The sequence below is a fragment of the Saccopteryx leptura genome, chromosome 10 (assembly GCF_036850995.1).
Source record: "Saccopteryx leptura isolate mSacLep1 chromosome 10, mSacLep1_pri_phased_curated, whole genome shotgun sequence".
NCBI lineage: Eukaryota > Metazoa > Chordata > Mammalia > Chiroptera > Emballonuridae > Saccopteryx > Saccopteryx leptura.
The window spans coordinates 26,169,062-26,187,938 of NC_089512.1; the positions used below are offsets into that span (position 1 = coordinate 26,169,062).

General features: G+C 44.8%; 1 protein-coding gene across 12 annotated transcripts in view; it reads left to right on the forward strand.

Annotated features, from left to right (window-relative positions):
- Positions 1-18,877, forward strand: part of THRB (thyroid hormone receptor beta) — a 396,484-nt gene that overhangs the window by 267,591 nt on the left and 110,016 nt on the right. For all 12 annotated transcript variants that reach the window (XM_066351972.1, XM_066351977.1, XM_066351969.1 and 9 more), the window contains one exon: positions 15,220-15,283. In XM_066351972.1, coding sequence (XP_066208069.1) covers positions 15,262-15,283 — 22 coding nt within the window. In that variant the 5' untranslated portion in view covers positions 15,220-15,261. The remainder of the gene's footprint in view (positions 1-15,219; positions 15,284-18,877) is intronic.

Genomic DNA, 18,877 nt, shown 5'->3' on the forward strand with positions numbered 1-18,877 from the left:
AGGCTCTTGTTCTGCATTACTTTGAATAGTTCTTGCCATTCCCTTCTGGCCTCAAGTGTTTCTGTTGAGAAGTCGAATTTTATCCTTATGGGGGCTCCTTTGTAGGTGATAGCCTTTTTTTCTCTAGCAGCTTTTAATATTTTCTCTATCGCTTAGCTTTGGTAGTTGAATTATGATGTGTCTTGGTATAGGTTTCTTTGGGTTTCTCCTTAATGGAGTTCTCTGTGCTTCTTGAACTTGTGAGACTCTTCTTTGCATCAATTTAGAGAAGTTTTCAGCTATGATTTGGTTGAATAAAGTTTCTATCCCTTGTTCTTTCTCTTCTTCTTCAGGAACCCCTATGATGCAGATGTTATTTCTCTTCATATTGTCACAGAGCTCTCTTAGAGTTTATTCAGACTTTTTGAGTCTCTTCTCTTTTTTCTGCTCTGCTTCCATGCCTTTGTTCATCTTGTCCTCCAACTCACTGATTCGATCCTCAGCTTCATCAATCCTGCTTTTAATTCCTTCCATTGTGGTCTTCATTTCTGATATTGTATTATTGTATTTGTCCACCTCTGACTGATTCTTTTTTAATATTTCAATGTCCTTTTTTGTACTTGCTATCTCTTTATTTAGGTGTTCATAATGACTATCCATTGTGTTGTAAGATCCCTAAGCATCCTAACAATCATTATTTTAAACTCTACATCCAGTAGTTTGGTTATTTTCATATTACTCAGTTCCTTTTCTGGAGGTTTCTCTTGTGGTTTCATTTGGATTGCACTTCTCTGTCTTCTCATTATGTCTGTGAGTTTGAGTGTGTTGTTTGTAGGGCTGGTTGAGTCTAGGCTTGGTGTTGTCTCGACAACTCACATTTACTAAGCAACGCCCTGAGCACTTGTCTTGTATGAACTCATTTAATCCTCATCACATCTCTGTAAGGGACAAACTGTCTTCTTCTTTCAGGACAAATCTATTCATGGTATTAAAATAAGCCAAGGTTGATATTCTGTCCAAGCATCCAGATGGCATGATGAGAATGATGTCAGCCCAGTCACCTACATTTCACACAACCCACATTCTGAAAGACCTTCAGTTCATGGATGGATCTTAGCCAGGAACACCGGCATGACCCCTGGGGCAGGGATGGTGCGATGATTTGTGGAGCATCTGTTTTGTAGTTGCTGTATTTTTAGCTACCCTTTCCTTCCCACACACTCCCATGGCCCTCTGCACTTCAGATCAAGTACCAAATACAACCTCCTCTAATTAGAATTGCTATGTGCATTCTGTCATCTCTACCAGGCAGTGCTTGCCAGAGGGGAAGAAGTAGAGCTTAATCACTTTGTGCCCAACATGGCACTCCCTGACTGACGCACACATAGTGGGTGGTAGCATATGGTTCAGCAGTTGAGCACACTGGCTTTTGGTTGGCGTTCGAACTCCTCCTCTCACCAGCTGGGGGACAAGGTGCAAGTTTCTTGGTCCCTCTAATCCTCTGTTTCATCAATGAGTAGGGAACAACTCAAAGTGTTTGTTCCTTCAAATGGTCAGGTTATTGATGACATGGTGGCTATGGCCTCCTCGGAAATTCTCTGGAGATATCGTAACAGTCCCCAAGAGTCTTTCTATATCACAGCATTGTTCACATCGGAGGGGTTCCCCAGTGAGAATATGGAAACCAGGACTCTGGTAGCCTTCTGACTTTCATTCAGCCAGACCTCCTGTGCTTAAGCAAGCACATGTCAAGATTGTTGGCAGAGAAACAAGCAGAAGAGTAGAAGGAAGGTTTTCCCACTTCACAGCCTACCAGGCTGTGCTGTTGATCTCCTGGAGGAGGGAGAATGGTCTTCATTGACTTGTTGCTATCCATCATGTTCCATGCATGTTACTAGATAATCACAACATCAGAGAGTTAGAGGAAGGTTTCCAGGGCTGCTAGTCAAGCAGCATCTCAGGTCACAGCTGCAGACAAATGGAACTCTGTGATGTGCAGGACAGTGGGTCATCAGTAGATATTTGTGTAAACATGGCTGAAGTTCTTCTTGGTATTGTAAGTTCAAAAGGGTCAAATCTATACCAAGCTCGGTCTCATACAAAGTGACTACTTGTTTTCCAAAACTACTAGTCCTGGAAAAGGTCAGCATTTGGGAAGATGTGGAAATTATTAAGAGAAAGCCAGATAATCCAAATAAATCACTTTTGAGTTAAGCCTTGGTCATAAATTTTAAGTTACATTTCTTTATTAACTAATAGATGTTTCTGGCAATAAATAAAGACTAAGAAAGGCCCTCTTACCTCTAATTCCAAACCTAAGCCAGAGGAAACCCACACGCCTGATAAGAAATGTCAGTGGCCTTGTTTTTTTTTTCAGCTTTAGATTTAACACTCTGTATGATGCTTCAAGTTTAAGTATGCATATTTAAAAGTTTTACTGAGACATCATTTACATAACAAAGTTCACCCACTGAAGTGAACAATTCCTGGATTTAGTTTATTTCCAGAGTTCCATAGCTATTACCATGACCTCATTTTAGGCCATTTCATCACCCCAAAAAGAGCCCTGGCCCTGTCTGGTTGGCTCAGTGGTAGAGCATTGACCTGGCGTGTAGATATCCCCGGTTTGATTTCCAGTCAGGGGTTACAGGAGAAGCGCCCATTCGCTTCTCTACCCTTCCCCCTCTTGCTTCTCTCTCTCTCCTCCCCTCCTGTAGCCAGGACTCGATTAGAACAAACTAGCCCCAAGTACTGAGAATGGCTCCATGGCCTCCATCTCAGGCGCTAAAACATGGCTCCTGTTGCAACAGAGTAACGGCAGCAGATGGGCAGGGCATCACCTCCTAGTGGGCTTACCAGGTCAATCCCAGTTCGAGCACATGCAAGAGTCTGCCTCTCCCTCCCCTCCTCTTACTGAATAAGATAAATAAATAAAAGAGTCCTTATATAATACATTGTCCCTGTCCCTGCACGTATCCCTTACCACACTCATTTATACTGCCCAGCCCTTGATAGCCACTAATTCACCTTATCTCTCTATAAGAGTGATTTTTTTTTAAACCAAGACATTGCCTGGCAAGCCCAGCTCTTGATTTTATTATTATTATTATTCATTTTAGAAAGGAGAGAGAGGAGAGGGAGAGAGAGAGAGAGAGAAGGGGGAAGGATCAGGAAGCATCAACTCCCATATGTGCCTTGACCAGGCAAGCCCAGGGTTCGAACCGGCGACCTCAGCATTTCCAGGTCGACGCTTTATCCACTGCGCCACCACAGGTCAGGCTTGATTTATAATCAAATGATCAGTATTCCCTCAATTGCCATCACTTTTGAGACAATGTATGTTCTTCATTCATCACTGAGCTTTCCCTCCCCCATTCAGCCGGTATCTTTTACCACCACCTCCAGAAGTGACCATTGTTATTTGTTTAACAAGTGTTTACGAAGGGCTGCCACGTGCCACACAGGGCTGAGCACTTGCATGGATGGTGAGCAAGCTATAGACTCCTGACCTCAAGGAGCCGCCCTCCGAGCAGAGGGAGACAAAACAATAAGCAGCGACGACAAAACCAGAAGTAAACTGGGATGTGGGTTAAAAGATGCTACGTAATGTGGGGGCAAGAAAGCGTGGAGCAGGATAAGGGGCATTGGGAAGGCTGGTACACAGGGGAGGGCAGCTCCAGCAGGTATTGGGGTGGTCAAGGTGGGCATCCCCAAGAAGTTAAGGTTTGCAGGTCTTATGGAGGAGAGGGAGAGACCCGAGCAGGTGTCTGGAGAAAAGCATTTCCAGGACAATTGCATTTCAAAGGTCCTCTGGTGGTGGGGACATGGATGACATGTTGGAGGAATAGTAAGGAGGCTGGTGAAGCTGAAATGGGGTGAGGAGCAAAAGATCACAACAGAGAGGCCAGTGGGGCAGATCGTAGGAGCCACGGGGAGGTTTGCAGCAGCGGCTGCCATGCGCTGAATTATATTCTCAGAGGACCACTCTGACCGCCACGTGAGAAGAGATCAGGAGGGAGCCAGCGCAGAATAGGGAGACGGCCCAGATACCATCGGAGAGGTCACTTTAGGGCAGTGGTTCTCAGCCTTGGCTGCATAACGGAATCTCCTGGGCAGCTGTACAAAACTGAGGCCTGAGCTACAAAACACTAATTGCTTTGGGGTGCAGCCTGGGCACTGAGACTTTGCAAAGCTGCCCAGGCAATTTGTATGTGCAGCTCAGGTTGACCATGAGAGTTTTCGGAGCGCTCAGCCGTCCCACCGGTTTGACTTAGCAGCTGGGAAACAAAACCTACAGCTGGCCCCGGCTGCTTATTGGCAGAGCTCGTTGGCAAGGCTGTTTTGAGGCGACCAGAGATCTCACTGCTACAGCGAGGCCAGAATTGGCACCGCAGACAGTGTTCCAGCCAGGATAGAGCCCACCTGGACCGCTGAACACACCTGGTGGAGCTCAGTCCCATTTTTTTGGCTGGATCCAAACTTGAGCCTCTGAATGAGAGCGCCGGGCTTTCTCCCTGCACCGGACACACAGAGAACTGCTGTAATATACCAGGACAGAATAAAAGGATAAGGCTGGACGTGGGTGTGTGGTTCATTCAAACCCACCTTTTTTAAGAGTTATAGTCACGACGTGTCGAGCATTGTGCAGGATCTGCCGATCAAAGGATAAGGTCCAACCGTCCTTGCCCAAGCCAAATGGCTCAAAGTGGACGCCGTATAGTATTTCCAAATATGTTATTCATGGGAAGGCTTTAAATAAACCAAAAAGAGGGGGGACCCTTCGGTTGCATATCTGAGCTGTTGGCATTTCTGATTCAGAGGGATGAATAGAACATCATTGTGTTGCATGGGCACAAGAACAGCAGAAAGAAAAAAAAAAAGATGCTTGGAGCCGCGAGCCGAACGTGAATCAGCAATCTCAGTCTATTGTTCGGGAAAAATCATGATGCTGGGTGTATGCCGGATAAATGTTCAGGGTGGTGAAATAAGGAATATGAGTTTTGGTAAATAAGTGCAAACCAGGGAAAATATCAATAAAATATGTTTAATGCCTACCAAAAATAAAAATTTTAAAAATCATGCAGAAAAGTCCTTTCTCCCAGCAGGAAGCAGACACTGGCTAAAACATTGCATCTTGTTTTTGGCTTCCTGGGCTCAAAGGAATGTAAAAATCTTGGAGAGGGTTTCGGGAAAGCTGATTTGTAAATATGGAAAATACAGCCCCTAAGAAGGGAGATGATTTAGAAAGCAGAGATGGCAGCGCTGCGGGAGTGTTTATTCACCCTCGTGATCGGGAAGTCGAGCTGCCCTCGCTTCCGTGACTAACGAATGTCTCCCCGAGTGCCATCCATGTGCTGATCACTGGGCCAGCTAGTGCGGAGAGGAAAGGAGGGGTCCCTACCTTTGGAAGACCTTCTAATCCGTGGCAGTGAGCAAAGAAGTGCAGAGATACTATAAATCACTAGTTGTGGAGCTCCAGCACGCGTCGGAATCATCACCTGGAAGGCTTGTTAAAACACAGACTGCTAGAGTAATGGCGGAGTAGGAAGCGATACCGATAAATCTCCCCCAAACCTCAACAAGATCTTCAACCAGAAACAGAAAACACAGACTGCTGCGCCCCACCCACAGAGCTTCTGGTTCCGTGGGTCTGGGCTGAACCCGAGCATCTGCATTTCTACAGAGTTCCCAGGTCTGATGCTGCTGATCTGGGGCCACACGTTGAGAAAATAAGGACATGGGGCAGGAGAGGAGGCTGAGTGTGAATTAGTTGGCTGCGGAAGTCCTCTGGTAAGCTGCAACTGACGTGTTGGTACCGTGAAGATGCCGCTTTTTAGATGCATTCTCCCGTGCATGGCTAATGGTTTGTAGTTCACAGTGCGCTTTGGATGAACCACACTGGCCATGATTTTGCCACCAACCAAAAAAGGAATGCGAGAGGCAGGGGAAGAAACTTCCCTGCAGGCCTGGAGAAGTCAAACAGTACAAAATATAGCAGTGAATCCAAACCTGTGAGCTGTAAGGACCAAGAGAAGATCAGAAAATAAGCAGGGCACTAATGGAACAGGGAACTTAAGGGTTACAGGCAGGTCCTGTTCCTGTTCTGTTAGGAATAACATGCCCAAGGTCGTTCAAGAAGCAGAGACAGATAGGGACTCTGGGAGGCTGAGAGAGAGAAGAAAAAAAAAAAGAAAAAGAGACAAACGTTTGCATTCTATTGGTTAAAAGACCTTTATCAGAAGTTTAGGTTTGGAATTCGCCAATGAGCTAGACCCCAGCCCCTGTTGCTATGCTATGTGCAGCCCCCTTAGCAAATAGGTTACCGCCACATCTGCTTCTGTATTAGGCTTGCTTGCTTAGCTTATAAAAAGATTTAGCTGTGAGCGCTAGGTGCGATTCCCATCCGCAGCTCCTTGTGAGCACGGTGTCTCTGGACACCTTGGGAATTTGCCCCTGCGCAGGTAAAACTGGCCAATAAAGTTACATCTATACTCTTGAAAGTCTCCGACGTTTGTTCTTGTACCCGGTGGATGCTACGTGAGCATGCACGTGCACTCGTGGCAGCAGGCAAGAGAGTGACAGCAGGGTGACCTATCCCCACACGCATGCTCACTCCGAAGAGCTTCTCTCATGAGCACGTTCTCAATGGCATCAGCTGGGAGGCCTTTTCTAGGGGCACATGCCTGAGCCCAGCCCTAAAGATGGGGAGCAAGTCTCCTCTGCTGATTCTGCCGGGAACCCTCTCCTGTGAATTTAGAACCACTCTTTCTACAGCTTCCATGACTATGCCCCAAACTTATAAGTTCACAGAATGCAAAGTCAGCCTCTTTGAAAGCTACACATAAACTCCTGCTCATCTTGTGTCATGTTGTCACTTTCTCACGACAGGACTTGACTATAACTGTTCACCCACGGAGCCTGGTGCCTTGGGAAGCACCTCTCCACCGGTAACGCTCTAGAGCAGACGGACTGTGCCTTGTCGAGGAGAAGTGCGGGTGCCTGCCCAGCAGCAGGTGTAGCCCACCGAGATGACACCCCGGTTCCTCTAACGTGCCCCCAAGTGGTTTAGGCTGTGGCTCCCAACATGTGATTCCTGGAGAGTATATAGTCAGATCACCTGGAACTTGCTAGAAATACAGACACTCAGACCCACCCACCTCGCCCCCAGGCAGGTGAAATCAGAATTTCTGGGGGTAGAGTCCAGCAATCTGCTTTAACATGCCCTCCAGGTGCTTGCCCAAGTGTGAGACCACTGGTTTAGTTTATGTGTAGCTTCCCTGCTACTTATAAATCAGAAACAGAACAGGATGGAGAAGCAGGCATTCTTTTTATATCTGTTCATACAAGTATTCTGGCATATTAAACATTTCATGCTCATTTGTCAGAAATTTCACCTAAGATATTAGTATCAGGCCAACTTTTTGACTGACTACCTTTAGCCCTCCAGTTATTCCCAGTGATAATGTGACTTACTGCATCCCTTACTTAGATGGTGCAAGGGCTGTGTTCTTTTACCTTTTTGGAGACTTCATTGCAACCTCTCTATATGATGGGGGGGGGAAGGGGGGGCTCTGAAAGCACTTCTTAATGGTGGTCAAGACTTAATTATTCCAAAGACTGGCTTATATCCTGCAATAGCGTCCGTGTCTGATTCTTTTAGTCTCGACTCCCTGTGTAGTAAGCCAGGCTGACTCAGTTTGTTGTATGAAGTGAAAAGGTCAAATTATGTGGCCCTGGTCTCCCAAAGAGTGAGGGGTGAAATGAGATCATGTAAACCACACCCTTGAACTTTTCACTGATTCCCAAGACTGCTACAGCCATGGATCCCAAACTCTGTACCAGGGCACTCGGGGAGTGTCCCAGCAAACTCAGAGAAACACAATAGAATGTCTTTCATCTTTGAGGGAAACGCAGCAACAGCCATCCGTCACCACACAGATCACTGCTATGTGGCTGTTTGGGCCTAATTGCCTAATAAATAGAATGCTTAAGTATTTCTTTTGACCTGGGGTCACTGTGAAAGAATCACTGAACTACTAAAGGTACCGTGAACTGAGGAAGCCGGCTATCTCAGTATTCTAAATTCACAGACTCCAGGAAGAGGGATATTTTGACTGTACACTTTCTGGTCAGAAATGAGGCAGCACATTTAAGGAAATATACATTCTAAATTTAACTTAAATGTCAGGGGTAAAAAAAAACAACAACAACAACTGTAAGAAAACTGTAGTTACATGAATCTTTTATGAGTTTCTTTTCTTTCTTAACCTCCCTACCTAGATCTACCCAGCTCTGCTCTCTAACTCATCCTTAGCTATGGTGCCTTTAATTTTTTTTTTTTTTTTAAGTAACAACCTACATTCTTATTTGGTGCCCCAACCCTTTCTTTATGGCCTAAACCTCATGAATTAATTCTTACAAATTTGAGTTAATAATTGCTCCAGTGCATTCCTGAAAATCACCTTTAAGACAGATTATTGAAAGACAGAATCCAGGCTGTGTGTGCACTGCAGTATGTACACGACACCTCCCAGAAAACCATAGAAACCTGCCAATGCAGTCCGCCAAAGGGACCTTCATTACGCCACACAGAACACGAAGCCAACGAAGGGGAAATGGAGACTGTGTGAAGTTACGAAGGAGATTTCTGCGGGACTTTGCCATGTAGCCGCCCGCCCCCACCCACCACTTGACATTTAAGTCACAAACAATTATAACTATATTGATCAGGAGAATTTCTATTTTTATCTCCACAGAATTTCAGGGGCAGAGCCGTCTTCCTAACACCTCCTTAGGAAGATTTTTCTTCGTATCCCAGAGTTAGAAATTTGCAGGGAGCTCACTGCGGATCCCAGAGGCAGCCAAGCGTCAGCTCAGCCTCACTCAGTCTCAGTGGGGGCGAGGCGGGCACCCTGGGATGCACACGCCCTGTCCAGTGGGCAAGTGCTTGAGTCTTTCCTTATAAAGCGGTCCGGGGGGGGGGGGGGGGGAAGGAGTGTTCTTGTTTCAAGTGGGTTCTTGTTTGTTGTTGTTGTCTCATTCATCACCAAACACTTTGAGGAAATCAATAATAAATTATTTGCTTTACTCCTAGTGTTTCATTTTCACATTCTTTGTTGTTTTTTATGCACATGTCTCCGTGAGTCACCTAACCACAATTATATATTCAGGCATCTGGTGGTTCTGTGAGGTACCCTCATTCCTCAGGACTTATTTAACTCTCCTGACATGATGAATGTGTTTCCAGACCCTTCAGCGTGCATGCACGCACACACACACACACACACACACACACACACACAATTTTCTTTGGCACAGGAAAGCTATCCTACTCTCCACCAGGTGTCAGTAGAGTCAGTTTTAACGGCTGGCTTTGGCCAACAGAGCATCTGTTGAAGTTGTTTCTCCTGCTGTGTTACACGGTTCCTCTAACCACCCGTCTGCTTCCTTTTAAGAGACTAACTTCCATTTCTTAGAAGCATTCGGAGCTGATAATCCACCTGTAGAGAAAGGCAGTGACAAGGAAAATGGGCTCTAAACAGAGCAGGCAGTCCAAGTTGATTCTTTGAGAGTTGACCTCATAAAAGTTTTACTGGCTGGGTTTTTTTTCTTGACTTTTCTATCACTATATTATGTGTCTGAAAAATGTTCCAAGTTTCACTCAGTGTGAAAATAAATTAGATGAAGCAGACTGTTTCGGAGTCACGTGGTGGGGGGGGCTTTTTTGTTTGTTTTACGCCCCACTCTGACCCCAAGAGCCTCGCTCCCACCACTGCTGACCTCACCTTCAGAACAGAAATGCTCTAGAATCCTGCACACAAGGATGGCAGAATTGTACCGTGGGTCAAGTGCGCCTGTCCTATTGAGTTCATGCAGTCCCCTTTAGAGTGAGTGAACTTATACCTACTCTGCAAATGCAACTCTTGGCTCTTAACATCCCCTGTGTTTTCCATGCCATGGTGACTTTGCCTGAAAGAGAGAAGAAAAAAAGAGAAGGGAAGAGGGAGAGAAGGGGACAAGTAGTTTGGCATGGACATGGGTTAAGCTGAAGCGTAGGAATGAGCCTTGTAATGAGACTGCTGAGCTGGAACTGAAAGGCTCAGTGGGGTGGAAGTAGAGATGAATCATTTTGCCAAGAACAAAATACTCAGCCACAGCAAACGAAGTTCAGATTCAACCACGGGTCCTGGTTGTATTGTCTCGCTCCCTCAAAGCAAACCGGTTACAGTGACTGCCGCAACTCTGAAATGCAAATTATAGCTTTGCCATTCAATAGTCATTTGCTGACGTCTCCCCTGTGGGGCCCTGCCTAGATCCCCACCACACTCAGCACAGGGGTTCAGCCCTGCCTTCTGCTCTGTGAGATGACCCACTAGGTCTCACACCGGAGCCACAGCACAGGGCAGAGCTCCTACTGGTTTTCCATGTGATTATGAATTAACACATGGAAGAGTCTTATGTTCCTTCCTAGACAGCCCCACCCCCAGTCTGCCTCTGCTGCCTTGTCATTTGTTTTTCTCTCTGACTTCTTTTTTTTATACTATACTCCCCAACAGAGTTTGTTTTACCAAGTGGAAAAGGTGGGTCATAGGGTGGTATGAAAACACCTTGCCTCTCTTCTTTTCTGTTTGTGTTCTCAAGTTAGTACGAGCATCAGAAATCTACCCACTGTGTATTCACTTTATTGGATCCAAGATTTACTATTAAAAACCTCAAGGAAGGACAACTAGGCTGCATTAGGGGTGCTATAAAATTGGGTACAAATTTGTTTGTGTCCAGCCTTCCTTGCCCCTCAAGATAGATTTAAATAAATATGAAAGGTAACCTCGAAAGGGGGAAAAGATCATAAAAGGTAAAATTCAGTCTTGGAAGAAGAGAATGGCAGAGGAGAAGAGAGCAATTCCACCTCCATTTTGTCTTGGTGACGATGAAGTTGGGGGAGGTGGGCTTCTGTGCTGTTTGGAGTCTACAAACCACCTCAGAGCACTTCAAAGTGGAGACCAGATCATAGATCCCACACCTTAGGGATGATTGGGGCTGGCCAGGAGATGAGTAGATCATAATAAGTGTGACTATAATAATGAAGAAGTCTTCCAATTACTTACATTGGGATCCTACTTTTAAACGTACAAAGCATCTTCAGATTCCCTTGGTCCTCATCGTAGCCTCAATGGTGGGAGCTGTGATCTCACTTTACCAATGAGGCTCAGAGACTTAAGCGACCTGTCCAAGATGGCCCGCCTACTGAGCTGAGAAGCGTAGAGCATCTACATTTGCTTAATGCCAAGTGAGAAGGTGGGTCTGTCCTCTTCTGAGAGCCTTCCTGGCGTTGTTAATGGTCTCAACTTAGAGTCTATTATAGCCTAACACCTGAGCATCTGACCCTTTAAACTGAACCAAGAGATTTGCCTGTGAGAGATAGGCCCCACACCCCCCAGCCCACACATGGCTTCCTTGGGCTGCCTATGAAGCAGCTGCTGAAGTGTAAACAGATAAATCCTGCATGTCTCACCATGCTGACGCTTTGGGCTGCACAATGCTCCGGTACTCTTTCTCCTGAGACAGCCAAAGAAAAGCAGACTAAAGAAGGTGACCCTGAAGAGACTATGAACACCTTCTTCAGAAAAGGCACATGTAGAGACATGGGGGGGGGTTCGTTTTAATTATGTACAGATTGTATAAGCAATGACTCACTAGGTCAATATGGAAAGATTTTTAAAGGGTCATTTTTACAGTTGTCCCTTCAAGTGTCGTCGTTTCTGTTGGGGAAAAGGAAACACAAGGGGAAGACAGGCATGCAGTCAGGGCAAGTGCACTGGGGCTTTACAAGATGGAGTAAAGGGTGTTCTCTCTCAGGTCCTCATCTATCTAGCTTTGCATCCTTGAACACATAGCCAGGGAAACAGCCATGATCCCACATAGAGGTGTCACCAGAAAGGTCAGTGTCCTGAGGAGTCCTCCTCAGGAGTGTGTCACTCTGCGCACTGTGGCAGAGTGATCTTTCTCAAATAGGGTCATGCCCTTAAGGACTTTCTGTGGCTCCCCATTTCCGACTTTTATAGCAAACCTTTCAAGACCTTTCACCATCTGGCCCCAAATAACATTTGCAGCTTCATTCTTACCCACTTCCTGCCCCTCCCCACCCCAAATCCTATACTGTATCCTGTGCCAAGCAGCTGTCCCCTTTGCTCTTGTGTTGTCCATGAACCACACCTTCCATCCAGAGGAAGGCTCAGCCCTGAGTGTTTCTCCGCCCCGCCCCCTTGGCCCAAGGCAGCTGGGGCTTATATTTTTAACTGCTCCTTGCCAATAGGCCCTGCCTTTTCTGCCAGCTTGTAAAATGAATTATAAATCCCTTGAGGGCTGAAAGCCTGTGGTCTTAACCTATTTGCATCCCTGGTGTTCATTCTGATATTAAATGTGCCTATCACATTCATCACGTCTTAGTGTTTCTCCCTCCTAAATGTCACTTGACTCCTTCCACCTCTGCTCACCACAGGAGTTCTGGCCACCTTCCCCTCTCCTCTAGACCTGCTCTAGCCCCTGACCGGTCTGCTTTCACTCCACAGCCGCTGTGAAGCTTTAAAACTTTAAATCAGGTCATATTGCTCCCCTGCTTCAGAGCTGCACACAGTAAAGGAGTTTCCCAGTTTCTCTGTACAAGGCTCCTTCTTGCAGAGTGGCCCGTGAGCCTCAGGAGCACAGGGGGGACGAGTAAAGCAGAACATCATGACAGGGGGAGGGCCTAGTGAGAGGAGCCTTCAGGTCTGGGGTCACCTCCACCGAGAAGCCTTTCCAGATAGCCCCGAGTAGAAATGACCTCTCCTGCCTATGTGTCCCAATCTGCTCTGATGAGACACTTAAGAGGAAACCTATATACATTTTGGCATTTGTTTCTTTAGTGTGGCTCTCTCCCTCTGTGAGATTGGAAGCCCCCGGTGGACAGACTAGAGTGCTATCTCCAGACAAAGCCAACAGCAGCGGCTGAACAGAGTAGGCCCTCCATCAAGGCCTCCCAACTGACCAAATAAATGACCCGTGTAAAAGGGATATGTTGTGTTTCAGGAGGACTTGCCTAGGAGACTAAACTGAATGGCATGCCCCTCCTCAAGGTCATTGGTACTGAAACACTGAAGCTGTTAAAGGATCATCAACTCTGAAGGGCTGAAGGGCCTGGTGCAGAGACCCTCCCTGGATCTAGCTGAAGACCTCCCTGCACAATAAGCAATGGGACCTGTTCTATCAAGTGATACACAGACCTGTGGCTCGCTCCTCCTGGACAGAGTACATTGCCAATCCCCCTCCCCCCACCACCCCATTATAACACATCACCACCAACCCTCCTCCTCACTGACCTACCCAGTGAAGCTCTTTGCTGTATTTATTGACCTTCCTGGCAAATAAAAAAGCTAAACTTTCTTTAGTTTGAAGCTCTTTGGATTTTGTTTTCTACACTGGCTCCATGGCCAGCTGGTGAGCCCTGACCCCAGCTATGGCTCTGGGGAGGACCTCTCCTCGTTCCCCCCTCAGCACAGAGCACTCCGCTGATGCCACGCTGTGTGTTAAAGGACCACCAGGAAGCAAGATCCTGGCACCTGCTGACTCTGCAGGATTGTTAGAAGCGTTCCTGGAATTGCATTTTAAAACTTTAGAGCTCATTGAAAGAAAATAGCACTAAATACTACTAAATACTAAGGTACTCTAGTAACAGTAATACTGATATACTATTAATACTATACTAATGGTAAAAGTAGAGCAAGAGTAATAGAGTAATACTAATATACTATTAATGCTATAGCAATGGTAGTAGTGTAGTAATACTAAGTACTAGAGTATCAAATAGCACTATATAGTACTCTTGTGGAAGGAAACAGTACTAAATTGGAAAATCGAAAGTAAATTTTGTGGTGATAACAATGTTTTTAGAGCCTTCATGAGATTTTCCTGTTTCTGGAGTCTTTCTGGTTCACACGTAACTCCTTGCTGTAGTACCTGTGCCTGTTCAATTGAGGTTTTGACACCAGAGATACTTTTAAATTGATGGGGTTGCAAGGACATAACTGGAATTTTGCAGCTCCTTCTTTTCAAGGATAAAAAGGACACAAAACTATTCTGACACCTTCGTCTTCATGTTGTATTTTAATGTCGGCATATCAGTCAGGATTGTTTTGGTTGCAAGTGGCAGAAACCTGCCTGGAGCCAGCTTCTGTAAAAATGGAGGCTGTTTGGTTCAGGATGGGCTGAGGGGCAGAACAGAACCCTCGCGGGACAGGAGGGCCACCGCCTGGCCTCGGGGAGAACTGAAAGCCGGGTTGTCTGGGTGTCAGAGCCACCCTCGCTGTCACCTTCAGGCAGCCTTTTCCCGTGTGCCTGGGAGAGACATGATACTAATAAATTTCTCCCCACCACTCTCTCGCCTTCCCTTCCTCTCACTTTGTTCCTCTCTCCAAACATTCTAAAAAGGCATCTTATCAGCCCAACTCTGGTCTTGAACCAGTTTGGCCAAAGGTGGAGCACTGTGAACACTGTGGTTGGCCTAGCTCGAGCCAAGTTTCTGGAGCCCAGATTTTTGGTTTCTAACAAGCTCTCAGGCCAGGCAAAGATCCAGATTGAAGATGCAAACCCATCGTAGCAACTCTCAGGAAAAATAGCAAGTCATGGTGCTGGCAGCTTTTTTTCAAACTTGAAAATAGATATGTGATCTTGAGTAAAATATTCTTCTTTTTTTGTGACAAGGACAGAGAGAGACAGATAGGGACAGACTGACAGGAAGGGAGAGAGATGAGAAACATCAATTCTTTGTTGCGGCACATTAGTTGCTCATTGATTGCTTTCTCATGTGTGCCATGACTGGGGGCTACAGCAGACCGAGTGACCCCTTGTTCAAGCCAGCGACCTTGGGCTCAAGCTGGTGAGCCTTGCTCAAACCAGATGAGCCCGTGCTCAAGTTGGCGACTTTGGGGTTTTGAACCTGGGTCCTCTGCATCCCAGTTTGATGTTCTACCCACTGCACCACTGCCTGGTCAGGCTAAAACATTATTCTGAAGACATCTTTCCAAAAGGAGCCCTGAGATCTTGTAGACTTACACCCATCACATGGCCCCTCCGCTTCACCTTCCCCAGTTCCAACTTGAGAGTAACAAACTGCTGGTTAATGCATGTGATATTGTTTGGAATAAAAACATTATGGAAAATGCAAATTATAACCTGTGATATTTTTTCTTGTCTTTTTCTTTGTAGGAGACATCAGTGAATAAAGGGGTCCAGAATGATTACTAACCTATGACTCCCAACAGTATGACAGGTATCTATACTTTTTATATATAGTCTACTGGAAAGTTCTGTCCATTTTTGGAATAAAACAAAATACAAATTTTTCTTACTGTCAATAAACTTTATTAAATAATATAATTGCCATTATTATTAATGATTTCTTGCCAGCTTGAGGGCAATTTGTATATCTCATTTTTTGAAAAATGTTTTATCTTTTGATGCGAAAAATTGAAGCAGTGCTTGTTTGATATCTTCTTCATTTTTGAATTTTTTGCCCTTCAAAAAATTTTGTAAGGACAAAAAACAAGTGATAGTCGGAGGGTGCTAAGTCCGGGGAATATGGTGGATGTGACAGACATGCTTCTGTAGCATTTCTTCCTTGTTGAAATTCGTAAAAATTACAGTGGTGTAAATGAACTTTATCAGTAGCCATGGGTACACTATCACTTCACACATAAGACTAATGTGAATCAACTTTGTTTTAGTTAATTTGCTACGTCAGTATGTATACATTAAGTGATAAAAATAGAGAGGCACACATGCACCAAATAAACATGTGCTTACGTGTCGAAACTTGTTGTGATAGAAACGGACAGAACTTTCCGGTAGACTTTATATTTTCTTTGTGTGTCTACATTTCTGTTCCACTTAAAAAGAAATATACCGTGTCTAGAAAATCAACCTGAGAGTTTTAGCAACAATAATTTCCAAATCAACAAGTGTTATTAAATGCAAATACATCCCAGAATACATCCCTGCAAATATGCTTCGTCTCCTTCAGAAGCTATGAGATATGTCATCCCCACAGACGGGATGGGGAAGAAATGATAATTCACTGTCAAAGGCTGGTGTTTAGACATCCTGAGATCACCCTTGCACACTAAATACATTCACTCTTCACATTCTCTCAGATCAATATAATAAATGGCTCTACATACTCTCAGACCGCAGAGTTCAGGTGTCTTCCCCAAAGTGGGCCATTTATTCCATTCAGCAGAAGAGCAGAATGAAATATGATTCAATCACATAAGGTAAAGTGAGATAGACACTTAGCAAGGGGCAAAGGAGCAAGAGAATGACCCCCAAGGAACATACGATTGCAGTAGCATGAACTCTTTGTGCAGCACAAACAGCAGGCGATGCAAACTCAAGACCCCAGGGACAAGGCAGATACGCCAATGCCTGAAACAGATTGGGTGTAAAACAAACCCTGCTCGCTGAGAAGCCATTCCTCCTTTCCAGGCAATCACTGACAAGCAGAGATGAATCCCAGAATGTCCAGAGATTTTGAATTTTCAAAAGTTAGAAATCTAGGTTTTCAATAAAATAGCCCCAATTATAAATATAAGCAATAAAAGCGTACAAATACGAAAAACTCACAGGCCAGTCAAAATGTCTGCTGACTGGAATCAAACCATGCTCTGTCTACAACCTCTGCTATCCACCCTTCAGCCTCGCCTCGAGCCCATGGCTCTCCTTTCAGTTACTGTGGCAGGAGGGCAGGTAACCACAGACGTCTACATGTCATGGTTACACCCTCACTTTTGATAATCTATTTATGTCACCTCCCCACCCAGTGACAAACTAAATGTATAGGACAATTCATCCCAGAATTCATTCCCCCAGTTACCCAGTAGAATTGGCAAATTGAAGCCACTGAAGTTGCCACTCCACCTTCTAGAAGTTTGCAAGCCATATGTGATGACCATAACATTGCATCTCCCAACTCCACTGCCCCGCCTCTTAACCCATCTACAGTTGAGTTCCTGGTGCGACAAGATAGAGTCCCCCCCACCCACCCACCCATAAGAATCTCAGAATCACCTTCCCGTCTTATTTCTCATTAACAGCCACCACACTGTACCCACACCCATTTCTACTCCACTGACACCCTGACCAATATTAATTCCCAATTAAATCTCACACTTTCTATCATAAACCTGCTCATTCACTGGAACATTTGCATAGATCAAGCTTAGCTGAGCCTCTGTGTTCAGGCCGCTCTGAGTGGAAATCTCAACCAGGGGTGATGGAGTAAGTCTCTGCAGCCACAGCAATGTGTGAGCGCACAGATGGCAGACAGCAGTACTGGGAACCAAGGGACCGTGTCCCCCTCTGACAAAGGACAGTGTGGGATCAAGTGCCACACAATGGTGGCTCTTATTCCATGACAGTTTTGACCCCTGAAAACCCTCCAAAGATATAGTCTCAAAGACCGTGCCCTCCTCAGTCAGATGAACATGGTAAAATTTGGTATAAAAGTAGGTGATTCAAAGGCTTTCTTGATTTGAGATTGGTTCTAAATAGAGTGCAGTACTGACCATCCATCCCAGCTTCTTACAGAGCAGGAGTCAGCACCTTTTTTTTGTAAAGGGCCAAATAGAAAGTATCTCTAGCTTTATGTATTACTCAATTCTGCCATTGAAGAATGAAAAGCCAATGGGCTTGGCTGTGTTTCAATTAAAACTTTATTTACAAAACAAGTAGCAAGCCAGCTTTGGCTCAAGGACTATAGTTTGCTGACCCCTATTCTACAGTGCAAGATAGAACAGACCATCTTACTGTTGAGCTGAACCCCCAAGACTAAGCCAGCTGATCTCCAGAACTCAGAGCCTGCCCTCTCCAGAACAATTCTGGACTAAGTCAGCTTTTAGACAATTGTTGGAAAGCCAAATGCTTTCCCTGCAGGCTGAGCTGGAAACCCAACTGCCTCCCAGTGGAGGAGGGAGCTTTTGCTTCCTAGAATTTGCTTCCTAGACTAGATACTAACGGGTGTTCTGTTTTCAAAAGGAATCGACTCCATACGCACATACGCTCATTAAATGTTAATGGACTCAGCTGAGAAAATGACCACTTTAGACTCTTTGTTTGTGGAGGAAGTAAAACAGTGTCCTTCTTTCTCTTTCGTTCTGGTCTTGGATCATGTGTTTATTTTAAGAAACCTAAAGGGAGATCATAATAAAGTTGTTAGAGATAAAAACTAAGCACTTGCTTTTGGGGCATAATTTAAAGGACAAATATACATAGTTTCTCCTTTGAGAAACATTACAGGTAATATTATTGTTATGCAATATAGAAAAATCAATTAACCTTTATGAAAAGAAAACTATTGTTCTAAATGAACAGTAGTAAGAATATTGAATCTAGTTCCCTAAAACCAAGCAAACCAGCATTTCCAAATATAAGAACCACCCTCAGACGCTTGCTTATTAAAGTTATATATTGTGTATTAACTCAAGTGGAAAATTATTTTCTGGGGTTATTTAATTTCAGCTAGGATGGAGTTGGGTCATGCCAAAATTTTCTCATTGCTTTATTTCACCTAATTTGAAGTTGGTACGGTATGAAATCACTCATTGAAAAATACTGCTTTATAAAGAGGAAAGTAAGAAAGTGCCTTAATATATTTTATTAATCTGGAATTAAGTGCTGCTTCCTAGATAATCTGAGGGGAATTCTGCTAACATTCATGGCATTATAATAAGCTCCACTTTGCATAAAACCATGAGTTACTGCATAAAGGAGTTTGTTCTAAGATATGAGTAAAATATTAAATAGCAAAATGAGAGGCTTTTTGGCCTTGGTTGAAAAGGAAACTAAGAACTCAGACTCCTCTAAATGTGCC